The 13,024-nt window shown below is 41.4% G+C and overlaps 1 protein-coding gene across 8 annotated transcripts in view; it reads left to right on the top strand.

Moving 5' to 3' along the window:
- The window catches only part of LOC132200566 (acetyl-CoA carboxylase), a 19,834-nt gene extending 6,848 nt beyond the window's left edge, over positions 1-12,986 (top strand). For 4 of the 8 annotated variants that reach the window (XM_059626114.1, XM_059626118.1, XM_059626119.1 and 1 more), the window contains 26 exons: positions 4,268-4,382; positions 4,443-4,572; positions 4,743-4,861; positions 4,922-5,102; positions 5,159-5,742; positions 5,799-5,961; positions 6,016-6,178; positions 6,241-6,495; positions 6,547-6,713; positions 6,769-7,331; positions 7,396-7,705; positions 7,761-8,599; positions 8,652-8,993; positions 9,048-9,284; positions 9,335-9,538; positions 9,591-9,792; positions 9,846-9,946; positions 10,000-10,269; positions 10,327-10,447; positions 10,511-10,719; positions 10,778-10,921; positions 10,980-11,100; positions 11,160-11,353; positions 11,416-12,153; positions 12,215-12,361; positions 12,428-12,986. In XM_059626114.1, the coding sequence (XP_059482097.1) occupies positions 4,268-4,382; positions 4,443-4,572; positions 4,743-4,861; positions 4,922-5,102; positions 5,159-5,742; positions 5,799-5,961; positions 6,016-6,178; positions 6,241-6,495; positions 6,547-6,713; positions 6,769-7,331; positions 7,396-7,705; positions 7,761-8,599; positions 8,652-8,993; positions 9,048-9,284; positions 9,335-9,538; positions 9,591-9,792; positions 9,846-9,946; positions 10,000-10,269; positions 10,327-10,447; positions 10,511-10,719; positions 10,778-10,921; positions 10,980-11,100; positions 11,160-11,353; positions 11,416-12,153; positions 12,215-12,361; positions 12,428-12,595 (6,787 nt within the window). In that variant the 3' untranslated portion in view covers positions 12,596-12,986. Of the gene's footprint in view, positions 1-715; positions 874-958; positions 1,090-2,816; positions 2,944-3,055; positions 3,085-4,267; positions 4,383-4,442; positions 4,573-4,742; positions 4,862-4,921; positions 5,103-5,158; positions 5,743-5,798; positions 5,962-6,015; positions 6,179-6,240; positions 6,496-6,546; positions 6,714-6,768; positions 7,332-7,395; positions 7,706-7,760; positions 8,600-8,651; positions 8,994-9,047; positions 9,285-9,334; positions 9,539-9,590; positions 9,793-9,845; positions 9,947-9,999; positions 10,270-10,326; positions 10,448-10,510; positions 10,720-10,777; positions 10,922-10,979; positions 11,101-11,159; positions 11,354-11,415; positions 12,154-12,214; positions 12,362-12,427 lie in introns of those variants that run through there. The other 4 variants (XM_059626121.1, XM_059626120.1, XM_059626117.1 and 1 more) reach the window with 4 other exon arrangements.
- Positions 12,987-13,024: the final 38 nt, after the last annotated feature.

Raw genomic sequence — 13,024 nt, 5'->3', positions numbered from 1 at the left:
ATATTTTTGTATTTTTTCCTGCTCATGAAATAGGGTCGCATGTCGCAGGCCAAGACGGGAACTGGTAGAGCCGTTTTGGTTTTGAATTAAAATAAATTTTTTTATCATGCCTGATCTCTTGATTCAACAAATTTTTCTAAACGAATGGAAGATTTTTATCGGCACTATTTATTGAAAATAAAATTGAATTTAGCCTTATGAACTGATTATGACGTTAACAAAAAATTTTATAATTGAAAAATTATTTCCGGTGAAATTTGTTAAATTTAATTCACGATTTAAAATGGTAAACAAATTGAATCTCTTAATTACAACCTTGCACAAAAATGGAATTATTTAACACAAAGTAGTTTAAAATTTGAAGTTTTTATAAGTAAATAAATTAAAAAGTTAACAATATTTTTGTTATGTTTAACATAATGTTTTTGTATCTCGGATGCAATTTAAATCACCTGTCCTTGAGCAGCCATTTATTGAGGTAGGAAACCGGCTAAGGTCAGCTGGACTTGGCAAAAAAAAAGAGAAAAAATAAAAAATAAAGTTGTTAGCATGGCTGGAGCAGCGAGATAGATTTATATACATTTTTGTCCGAATGCGCAAGTGGCGTGATGTTTACCTCGGCAGCTCCGCCCTCTGCGCCGAGCAAAGCAATTCGCGGCAGCTGTGAAGGTATTTGAAGAGAGAGAATCAGGTGGTTTCTCTTCGAATTCCATCGCCAGGTGTAAAATCGGTCGTGATTCCTCGGGCCCGAACGCAGCCACTTTCTCCGGTCGATGCAGTAACACTCGAGTGTTGTTGTTGTCTTAATACCGTCGTCGCAGCAAAACGCGATTTTATTGGCGAGATGCACGACTATTCAGCCTTTAGACTGAGGTTAGTACAACTGCAACCGGTCGAGAAGAAAAGTGGTATTATTATTATTCAATAGCTGCAGCGGCAGCGCACAAATCTCGCGTGTAAATGAACGTAATGCCAGTCATGAACGGACGCTGGAGCGACGCACACATGTGCTCTGCTTGATGTCGGTCGTCGCCTCCGCTTGAGATCGAACACACGAACCATGCAGGGACCTCCCGAGGATCGCAAAAGGTGCCCAACAAAAGCAAATAGCCCACTGAAAATTCACTCACCTAATTGTCAATTAATGTTCCAAGTACTTACGTAACAGACAGAGTCTTTAAACACTCCCCAAATTTTGGTGGAAATAATTTTTATTTTACAATTTTTGTTAATGTCAATTTGGGGCAATATAGAGGGGCTCAAATTTGAAATGGCATAGTTATAATTTTAACTTAATTGTGAGAATTAAAAAAAAATCTTCATCTTTCCAAATTTTATTTCAACTTTGTCCTGATTGTGGGCTTTAAAAAAATTTTAACTCACAATAATTGTTTAATTTTTCATTTCGTAGCAAATTAAAAAATTAAAAGTTTTTAATTTGGTTGGATTATTTTTAAGAAGAAACAGAATGACTCCTTGAAGTGTTTACACTGTCCTCTGTAATTAATATAACTCTTTTACAATCTCTGCTGACGTCGTAATTGAGAACTAATTTGAGCCGCTACATTATTTACTAACACCTTAAATGGTTAATAATTACCATTATATAACTTTGTGGAAGTTTCTGGACAAAGCTGTTGTCAATATTATTTTGGAAAAAAATTGTTGAACTGGCCTCGTTGCAAACAAGTGCAAAATGAAATTCTCACTCTTGGTAACCTTGCGTGGGCATTCCGGTTTCTAAGGAAAACAGAGGAGAACGCTTAGTGGAAATCCTTATGGAGGAAAAGAAAAATTAAATTCTCGGTGTAATTCAAAGTAAATTAAATAAAATTGAATGCTAAAAGTCGGGGTTGATTTAAAATTTAAAAAAAAAAAATTGAAACCAGGCAAACCTTGTTACAAATTTAAAATGAAAAAATAAAGGTCAACTGACTCCAAAAGGCGACCTGCGATCTGCTAGTACTTTAAAAACCTAGAGTTTTGTTGTGGCCAAACTAAAACTAAAATTCATAAAAAAAGATATTTAAAAAATTGTGAGAATTTATTTTTAATAAACAAAAATTGCAGAAATATTTTTTATTAAAATTGAATTATCCCCATTTAATTTTTTTTGTCATTTAATTTTTAATTCATTCCTCCCACTTAGTTTTAGTTTGGACACGAAAAAGCCCTAGGTTTTTAATGTAGCAACATACCACAGATCGTCTTTTGGGGTCATTTTTTTCTTTTCATCGAGATTCGCCCGGTTTCAATTTTTCATGAATTAAACGAACTACGATTTCTCTATAAGACGAGCTTTTTTTAAATTTATGACCTCGTCATGCAAGAAGTTAACCGTTAAAAAGAGTAATCAGTTTAAAATCCCCACAAAGTTTGTCATTGGTTTAACATGTTTCATTTTATTTAAAATTAACAGATATTTTTAAAAAAAATTGGTAATTTCGATTTAAAGTCGGTTTTGTGTATAAGAAAAACAATTCAAATCACCCTCAATAAATCATAACTTTTTATCACAAGAAATGCATGTTTTTTCTATATTAAAATATCAGATAAAATTTGTCCGAAATTTTAACGAAAAATTAAAATGAAACAAACGAGAACTTTTAAAGCCGCAAATCTGTGCTGCAAAATTTAAATCTCGCGCAAAGCTTGCTTGCACTTATAGCCTTCGAGTGCTCCCGTCTGCCGTAATTTGCATAGGGGGGTGCTGTGAGCATAAACGCGCCGGTAAATATAGCCCCGCGTCAACATGTTTGTGTTGAGCGCGTGTTGTGATATTACCAAATTGTTATTAGCGTATTATTGGCTTCGGTTAAAATTAATCGGTCGCCGCAGATTAATGAGGCTGCTGCAGCGGCTCTTGCTGGCCAATCATGCCAGAAACTCGGTGTGCAACTTGACGACGACGACGTCGCCGCCGCCGGCCGCCGACACGAATCGGTAAATCGCCAAATCGCGCACCATGATCTTCGTCACTCGCAGCCACGGACCGTTCAGACGCAGGTCAAAAATGTGATTCATCCAATCGTCCATTGAAGAAGAAGAAGATATTGTGCACCTGTTCGCGATGCCCCACTTCCGGTTTGCGCAATCGTGCTTTTTATATCTCCGCGCGGTGAAGCTCTCACTAGGACGCGAGATTTGTGTGATTATTTTTAATTGGCGGTCGGAAAGGAAGTGGATTTTGGCTTCACTAGTTTTTTTGCGGTTTTTTAAATTTTAGTAAATAAGCTCTTTGGATGAAATTTTTATTTAAAATCAAATTAATTAAATCTGGAAAATAATTTTTTTTTTATCATAGGGGGAAAAATTCTGAAAATTATGGACTTTTTAGAGCCTGATTTCCTTTTTTTATACTTTTTTTTCGATTTAATTTCAACTTCTCTGACTTTCATAAATTTCCGTCTATTTGTTTATTTATTTTGTCTTGATTCTGCTAAAAAGCGAAAGTTTCGAAATTCGAACTCTCTAGCAGGTCAATTTTATCCTTGTTGGCTGCTGAAAGCACGAAAGGTTCGATAACTAATCTCAACGTAAACGTAAAGATCTCAAAATCCTTTCAATTTTGCCACTACTTATCATTTGCAATCTCTGATAAAAATAAATGTTCCTCATTAACGACTAATTCAGTAGGCCTGCATCTGGCAACTGCCGCTGAAGTAAGTTCTCTAATTTTTTTACAACTCTTTTGTGCAGTTTTTTCTCCAACAACCTTGGCAGTCGTAAAAATGAATAAAAAAGACTCAATTGCGTCGAGCCTACCGCAAGTTGGAATAATTAAACGTTTGGTGAAAGTTTTTCATGCTGTCGGGGAAAATTTAGCAACTTGTATTACGGCTCGCGGAAAATATAGATCACACACGTCCTCCGTCACAAGTTGGAAGTTGGCAATGCTAATTGCGAAATTATAATCGTCCTTGTTGCGATTTATTGAACTGCGAGTAAAATATAGAATCGCATTGATCGGGATTTACATGAATTATCTCGCGAGTTCACAATAGGTTATTGCATTTTACTTTTTCTTTGATAAACAAATACTTTTCCGTCCGAGAGACATCAAGGTCAGCAAACGCGTCAATCGAGCACTTTGCAATTTGCGCCAAACGTGTTCTCTTGATGACTTGGCACTTCCTTTTTGCAGCCTCTTTTTTATTCTCATTTGCATCCTCCTGATAATAAATTTTCCAAACACCGTGTCCCCTTTTCTTTCTTATTTTTTTGTGTGTGACATGCAACAATAATGATGACAAAAAATTTGTTTCAGGCCCAGCATGTCCCAAGGGACAGTGCTCAAGGCGAAAATGCTGGAAAAGGACTTCATCGTGGCCACTCCGGAGGAGTTTGTCAAAAAATTCGGCGGCACCAGAGTCATCAATAAGGTAAAATTGCGTCAAAGTAGCACAACCTGCTAACCTAATTGCGTACGTGCTGATCTGCAGGTTTTGATCGCCAACAATGGAATCGGCGCTGTCAAGTGCATGCGGTCCATCAGACGATGGTCTTATGAAATGTTCAGGCACGAGAGAGCCATCAGGTTTGTCGTCATGGTCACCCCAGAAGATCTTAAAGGTTTGTATATAAAAAAAAGTCTAATTAAATAATAAAAAATTAATGGAAATTTAATTAAATTAAATAATTCTAAATACATGAAAATTTAAATTAAATCATTTCAACTGTATGAAAATTTCAGTCAAAATAAATGAAAATTTTATTTAAATTGAATAATTTCAATTTTTTAGCTAATGCTGAGTACATAAAGATGGCAGATCACTATGTTGCCGTACCTGGAGGCACAAACAACAATAACTACGCTAACGTAGAATTAATTCTCGACATTGCTCTCCGCTCGCAAGTCCAGGTAACTAATTCATCCCTTTAAAAAAAGGCATGATAATTAAAATAAATATAAACTGATCAGGCTGTTTGGGCTGGATGGGGTCACGCTTCGGAGAACCCGAAACTGCCTGAGCTGCTCCACAAGAACAACATTGCATTTATCGGCCCGCCTGAGAAAGCCATGTGGGCCCTGGGCGATAAAATTGCTTCAAGCATTGTGGCGCAAACTGCAGAGATTCCAACACTGCCGTGGTCTGGTTCAGGTACGATTTTGTTTTAATTTTTTAAGTCTTTTTTTAAATGATCGTTCCTTTTTTAGAACTCAGAGCGCAGTATAGTGGGAAGAAAATCAAGATTTCCACCGAGCTGTACAAAAAAGGTTGTGTTACGAGTGCCGAAGAGGGTCTGACCGCTGCTCATAAAATTGGGTTCCCCGTCATGATCAAAGCCAGCGAGGGCGGCGGCGGCAAAGGAATCAGGAAAGTCGATTGTCCGGAAGAATTCCCAAGTCTCTTCCGACAGGTGCAACAGGAAGTCCCTGGCTCTCCGATTTTTGTGATGAAGCTGGCGAAATGCGCTCGCCACTTGGAAGTGCAGCTGCTGGCTGATCAGTACGGAAACGCCATTTCTCTCTTCGGACGAGACTGCTCTATTCAAAGACGGCACCAGAAAATCATTGAAGAGGCGCCCTGCGTGATTGCCCTTCCAGAAGTATTTGAGCAAATGGAAAAAGCTGCCGTTCGTCTGGCAAAAATGGTCGGCTATGTCAGCGCTGGCACTGTTGAGTACCTCTACGACACCGATGGCAACTTTTTCTTCCTCGAGTTGAATCCGAGGCTTCAGGTGGAACATCCCTGCACAGAAATGGTTGCCGACGTCAACTTGCCTGCAGCTCAGCTACAGGTAATTTTGTATTGTAATAATAATTTCCTTGATACAAACCTTGATAATTTCAAAAGGTTGCTATGGGCCTGCCACTGTTTCGTATAAAAGACATCAGGCTGCTGTACAATGAGGCACCTTGGGGCGATTCGGAGATCGATTTTGACACTCCAAGGCACAAACCTCAGCCTTGTGGTCATGTTATTGCTGCTCGTATCACAAGTGAAAATCCCGATGAAGGTGAACTTGAGTCTAATCTTGTTTTCCTCTAATTTTTTTATTGAATATAATTAGGCTTCAAGCCAAGCTCGGGAACTGTTCAAGAGCTCAATTTTCGATCGTCCAAAAATGTTTGGGGCTACTTCAGTGTGGCAGCTGCTGGAGGACTGCACGAGTTTGCAGACTCCCAATTTGGTCATTGTTTCTCCTGGGGCGAAGACCGAGAACAGGCCAGAGAGTATGATTATTTAATTTACTCTTGTTATTTTATAAAACTATTTTTGGTCATTCTTTTTATAGAAATCTTGTGATTGCTTTGAAGGAGTTGTCGATCAGAGGTGATTTCCGAACAACTGTTGAGTATCTGATTACTCTGCTTGAAACTGAAAGTTTCCAATCGAATGTGATCAACACCCAGTGGCTGGATAGGCTCATTGCGGAGCGGGTGCAGGCTGAGAAGCCTGATATTCTCCTTGGCGTCATTTGTGGTGCTCTCCAAATTGCAGATAAAAACATCGAATCCTCTTTCCAAAATTTCAAGACTTCCCTTGAAAAGTAATTAAAATATTCAAATATAAATCTTTCTAAATTAAAAATATTCTTCAGGGGACAGATTCAAGGATGCAACACTCTCGAGAATAGCATGACTGTAGAACTGATCAACGAAGGGTTCAAATACATAGTTCAGGTCACCCGTTCTGGACCAGAGTCATATTTCCTCATCATGAACGGCTCGTCCAAAGAAATCGACTACCATAGAATGTCTGATGGAGGTTAACAAGATATTATTATTGTTAAACAAAATTTTGTAACTTTTATACAATGTAGGATTGCTCTTGTCTATTGATGGCGCAAGCTTCACCACCTACATGAAAGAGGAAGTTGATCGTTGGCGCATCGTCATTGGCAATCAAACGTGCGTGTTTGAGAAAGAAAACGACCCTTCGCTTCTGCGTTCTCCATCAGCTGGTAAGCTGATTGGCTGGCTTTTGGATGACGGAGGCCACGTGCAGCGAGGCCAAGCTTATGCTGAAATTGAAGTCATGAAAATGGTGATGACCCTGTCTGCTCCCGAGAGTGGCAACGTCTTTCAACAGAAGCGCCCAGGCGCCGTTCTCGATGCTGGCACTCTTGTTGCCAGACTCGAGCTCGATGACCCCAGTCTTGTCACGCGAGCTCAAAAATACGAGGGACCGTTTGTGGACGGCCTAAGTGGAGTGACCTACAGTGAGAAACTCAACTACATCCACAACAGCTTCAGACAAAAATTGGAGAACACCCTCGCTGGATACTGCTTGCCTGACCCTTATCACGTGCCTCGCTGCAAGGAGGTCATTGAAAAGTTCATGAGCTCACTCAGGGACCCCAGCCTTCCTCTCCTCGAACTTCAGGTAAACAAAAAAAATGCTGCGAAGAATTAGAATTAAGTCATAAAATATTTAAATCTAATTACAGGAAGTAATTTCTTCAATTTCCGGCCGCATCCCTCCGTCGGTTGAGAAGAAAATCCGCAAACTCATGTCTCAATACCAGAGCAACATCACCTCTGTTCTTGCTCAATTTCCCAGCCAGCAAATTGCTGCTGTCATTGATTCGCATGCGGCCACTCTTCAAAAGAGGTCCGACCGTGACGTCTTCTTCCTCACCACTCAGGGCATTGTTCAGCTGGTGCAGCGATACCGAAACGGCATCCGAGGCCGCATGAAGACCACCGTTCATGAATTGCTCAAGCAGTACTACGAAGTGGAAAGCCAATTCCAACTCGGTATGATTTTCAATTTATATCAAATGATGAGACTAATGTTAACTTTTTTAACCAGGTCACTATGACAAGTGTGTTTCCGCAATTAGAGAGAACCACAAGGATGACATGACATTAGTTACAAGCGCAATCTTCTCTCACACTCAGGTGGCAAAAAAGAATGTCCTGGTCACCATGCTGATCGACCACCTCTGGGCCAACGAACCCGGTCTCACTGACGAACTTGCATCGACCCTCAGTGAATTGACCTCCCTTAACCGTTCAGAGCACTCAAGGGTGGCTTTGAGAGCGAGACAAGTTCTGATTGCTGCCCACCAACCTGCATACGAACTCCGTCACAACCAGATGGAGTCTATTTTCTTGTCTGCAATCGACATGTACGGCCACGAGTTTCATCCTGAGAACTTGCAAAAGCTGATTTTGTCAGAAACGTCGATCTTTGACATTCTCCATGACTTTTTCTATCACACAAATAAGGCTGTCTGCATGGCTGCTTTGGAGGTGTACCTGAGGAGAGCTTACATTTCATACGATCTGACTAGACTGGAACATTTGGAGCTCTCTGGTGAAATTTGCTGCATCCACTTCCAGTTCCTGCTGCCCTCTTCTCACCCCAACCGAATTCCCCACAACCGGGTCGGAGGACTTGACGAGGTCTCCGATGTTGCTCTGGATTTTGAAAATTGCCAGAGAACTGGAGTCATGGCAGCTTTCAAGACTTACGAAGAGTTTGAAAAATACTCCGACGAGCTGCTCGACGTTCTTGATGACATGGCAAGCGGCCGTTGTTGCTCCCCCGGAGACATGGAAGCCGTTGAGGGCAGCGAAGGTCGTCTCTCGACCTCTATCAACATCAGCACTTCTCACGGTGAACACGCCGTTGAGCAAATCAATAAGGTAGCTTGCTAAATAAATTTAATTTCTGTGTGAAAACTAACGCAATTTTTAGAGAGTGGAGCCGATCTACATTCTGAATGTAGCCGTGAAGCAAACCTCGAAAGATTTGGACGACAACACAATGGCCCGAAAACTGGCTGCATTTTGCGCAAATCACGCTGAAGAGCTGGCGGAGAGAAGCATCAGGAGAGTAACATTCTTGGTGTTGGACAGGCAAAAGTTCCCCAAGTTCTTCACATTCAGACACCGCGATGGCTACAGGGAGGACAGGATTTACAGGCATCTCGAACCGGCCCTTGCTTTCCAGTTGGAGTTGAACAGAATGAAAAATTACAACTTGGAAGCTCTGCCCACGGCCAACCAGAAAATGCACTTGTACCTGGGCAAGGCAAAGGTACTTGAAACTTTCACTGGCAAAATCGAGGAAAATAATTAATAACAAAATTAGGTTGCCGAAGGACTCGAAGTGACGGATTATCGTTTCTTCATCCGTTCCATTATACGTCATTCTGACCTCATCACAAAGGAGGCGTCCTTCGAGTACCTGCAAAATGAAGGAGAAAGAGTTCTTCTGGAAGCTATGGACGAACTGGAAGTTGCATTCTCCCATCCGGACAGCAGGCGCACAGACTGCAACCACATTTTCCTCAACTTTGTCCCATCTGTCATCATGGACCCAATCAAGGTAGTAAAATGTGCATTGTCTCATTTTTAATCTATTTAAAAATCTATTAGATTGAAGAGTGCGTCACAAGCATGGTGCTGAGATATGGCCCTCGTCTGTGGAAACTTCGAGTGCTGCAAGCCGAGCTGAGAATGACCATCAGGACGTCACCAGGAGGCAAGTTGACTAACATTAGGTTGTGTCTTGCCAATGACTCTGGCTACTACCTGGACATAAACTTGTACAAGGAGATCACTGATCCAAAATCAGGCGTGGTGAGTTTTTTCATTTACAATTTGATAATTAAGTTAATTTTCTTCAATATAGATTAAATTTGAGTCATATGGCTCCCGTCAAGGAGTTCTGCACGGACTGCCCATTTCCACACCCTATGTCACCAAGGACTACCTGCAGCAAAAGAGATTCCAAGCCCAAGTCGCCGGAACCACCTATGTTTACGACTATCCTGATATGTTCAGGCAGATGACTGAAAAAATGTGGAAGGACTTCATTGAAGGTCGGCCAGGAGGTAATTATTTAGTATCTTTGGAATGAGAGAAACTAAATTTTTTTAAATAACAGAGGATTTGCAAATCCCGTCCCAAGTTATCGACTGTGTAGAGTTAGTGCTTGAAGCTGACGGAGTTCTCGTTGAACAGAAACGATTGCCTGGAGAAAATAATGTAATAATCCCCCATTTTTTGTTTTGAAAATAATTAATTATTGTTGTGTTAAGGCGGGAATGGTGGCTTGGAGGATCACCCTGTACACACCCGAGTATCCAACAGGACGAGACATAATTGTGATCTCCAACGATATAACATTCAGAGTTGGCTCCTTCGGGCCGGATGAGGATCTCGTCTTTTTGAAAGCATCTGAATTGGCAAGAAAGCTAAAAATTCCTCGAATCTATTTGTCCGCAAACAGTGGAGCCAGAATTGGTCTTGCTGATGAGTTGAAACCCCTGTTCAAAGTTGCATGGGAGGATCCTGATGAGCCCGACAAGGTAAAAATTCCTTTAGATTTATATTAAAAGCGTTAATTTCAAATTTTGCATTAATAGGGCTTTAAATACCTTTACTTGACTCCTGAAGACTTCAAGAAAGTGTCCGCGATGAACTCTGTTCACGCAATCTTGATTGACGACGAAGGGGAGGCTAGGTACAAAATCACCGACATTATCGGTAAAGATTTAATTTTAATTGAAGTCATAATGATGTTTAATTAAATTATTAATCTTCCTGCAGGCAAGGAAGACGGTCTCGGAGTTGAAAATCTTCGTTATGCGGGTATGATTGCTGGAGAAACTTCTCAGGCTTACCAAGATATCGTAACCATCTCCATGGTGAGTTGCCGCGCAATTGGCATCGGGTCTTACCTTGTTCGTCTCGGCCAACGTGTCATCCAGCTTGAAAATTCCCACATCATCCTCACCGGCTATGCAGCTCTCAACAAGGTAAATAAAAATTGCTGTACTTATGATTGATGGGAAATTAATTCAAAAACTTGTCCAGCTTCTCGGAAGAGAGGTTTACGCATCCAACAATCAATTGGGTGGCATCCAGATCATGTACAACAATGGTGTGTCTCACACGACTGCCAAAGGGGACCTCGAAGGTGTTTACACGATACTCCAGTGGCTCTCTTACATTCCAGAAGTAATATAATTAAATCTTGATAGCAATGGTTTTAATGTGTTTTTTTTTTCCAATATAGCGCAAAGGTGCTCCCTTACCCATAATCACCCCTGTCGATCCCACCGAACGTGACATAACTTACATGCCCACCAAAGCACCGTATGACCCGAGATGGATGTTGGCTGGCCGCCCTAGTCCCAGTAAGAAATCACCAATTCATAAAATTATGCTTTGCTTTATTTGATTGAAAACTCAACAGCAAACCCTAACGCCTGGGAATCTGGCTTCTTTGACGTCGGATCTTTCCAAGAAATTTTGCAACCGTGGGCGCAGACTGTGGTTTGTGGAAGGGCTCGATTGGGCGGCATTCCCGTCGGAGTCATTGCTGTCGAAACAAGAACTGTTGAGCTAAAATTGCCCGCCGACCCTGCAAATCTAGATTCAGAAGCAAAGGTGCTTTAATATAAAATTTATGAAAATAATTGTTACTTATATATATATTTTTTATATGTTAGACTGTCTCGCAAGCCGGCCAAGTCTGGTTCCCTGATTCGGCATACAAAACCGCACAGGCCATTCAAGATTTCAGCCGAGAGGGTTTGCCTCTCTTCATTTTTGCCAACTGGCGTGGCTTCTCAGGCGGCATGAAGGACATGTACGAGCAGGTGGTCAAATTTGGCGCTTACATCGTGGACGGCCTTCGTCAGTACAAACAACCCATCATCGTCTACATTCCGCCCAACGGTGAACTTCGCGGAGGCGCTTGGGCCGTCGTCGATCCATCCATCAATCCGCGCCACATGGAAATGTACGCCGACCCCGAAAGCAGAGGTGGAGTCCTGGAGCCGGAGGGCATCGTCGAGATCAGGTTCAGGGAAAAGGACCTTCTGAAGGTCATGCGCCGCATCGACCAAACCTTGGTCAATCTGATAGAGCAGCAAGGTCTGTCGAGCGACCCCTCGATCGCAGCCAAGATCTCCGAGCGCGAAAAGTTCTTGCTGCCCATGTACCACCAGGTGGCCGTCCACTTTGCCGACCTCCACGACCTGCCCGAGCGGATGCTCGAGAAGGGCGTCATTCAGGACATTGTCCCTTGGAGGTCTTCGAGGAAGATTCTGTACTGGAGGCTGAGACGTCTGCTCTTGGAGGAGCAAGTCAAAACTCAACTCGAAGCTATCCAACCGGAACTCGGCCCTGGACAGACTGAGGCTATGCTGAGGAGATGGTTCGTCGAGGACAGAGGCCAGTCTCAGGTACGGATAATTTAAAATTGATTTAAAATAAATTCTTATTATTTTTAAAATAAATTTTCAGGTTCATTTGTGGGATTCGAACGAGGAAATCGTCAAATGGCTCTTGAAGCAGCTGGATGAGAGATCTCGCAGCTCATCCATCGTCCAAGAAAATATTCGTTGTGTTCACAGAGACGCTGTCGTTCGCAAAGTAACTGCAGCTCTGATTGTAAGTGTATTTTTGACAAAATGTAGATTTTATATTAATTTTTGTCTCTTTATTTTTAAAATTCAGGAGTGCCCGGAAGTTGCTCTCGACGCCATGGTCCAAATTGCACAAAGATTGAGTCCGCACCAAATCGCAGAAGCCCTGCGCACCCTTGCACATCTGAACCCTGAGCTGGCTCCGGGCACCGCTCCTTCGACACAGCAGACGGCACCAACTGAGGGGGAAGATAAATGATTTTAAATTTTTTAGGGGCTCTTTTATTGTTTCATTAACCACATCAAAACGTATCTGAACCATCTTGGGCCATCTGAGTGAATGAGAATAAATTATAAATTTGGTAGACTTTTTTTAGCCATGACTGTTGGGTTTCGTTGAGGGATTAGGAATTTTTGTTTCCCGATCTTCAAACATTTTGTATATGTGATATATTTTAACTGTCAGGACCAATGCACTACTTCTCGATAAGGAGAAAAATTAGCACCACGTTGATTTTAGTCTCGTAAACTATTGTTGATTTTTGTTGTGGGTCGCAAGAGATCTATTTTATGCCATTTTTTATGCTCATAATTGCCTATTTTGTTTAGGAATGTGTGTTACGTTAATAAAGATCAATTTTTCCAGCAAATCTTTCATCATTTATTTCTTACAATTAAAGGAACAATC

This window comes from Neocloeon triangulifer, unplaced genomic scaffold, assembly GCF_031216515.1.
Source record: "Neocloeon triangulifer isolate White Clay Creek 2 clone unplaced genomic scaffold, ASM3121651v1 ptg000014l, whole genome shotgun sequence".
Classification (NCBI taxonomy): domain Eukaryota; kingdom Metazoa; phylum Arthropoda; class Insecta; order Ephemeroptera; family Baetidae; genus Neocloeon; species Neocloeon triangulifer.
This window is presented reverse-complemented; position numbering and strand designations above follow the sequence as displayed.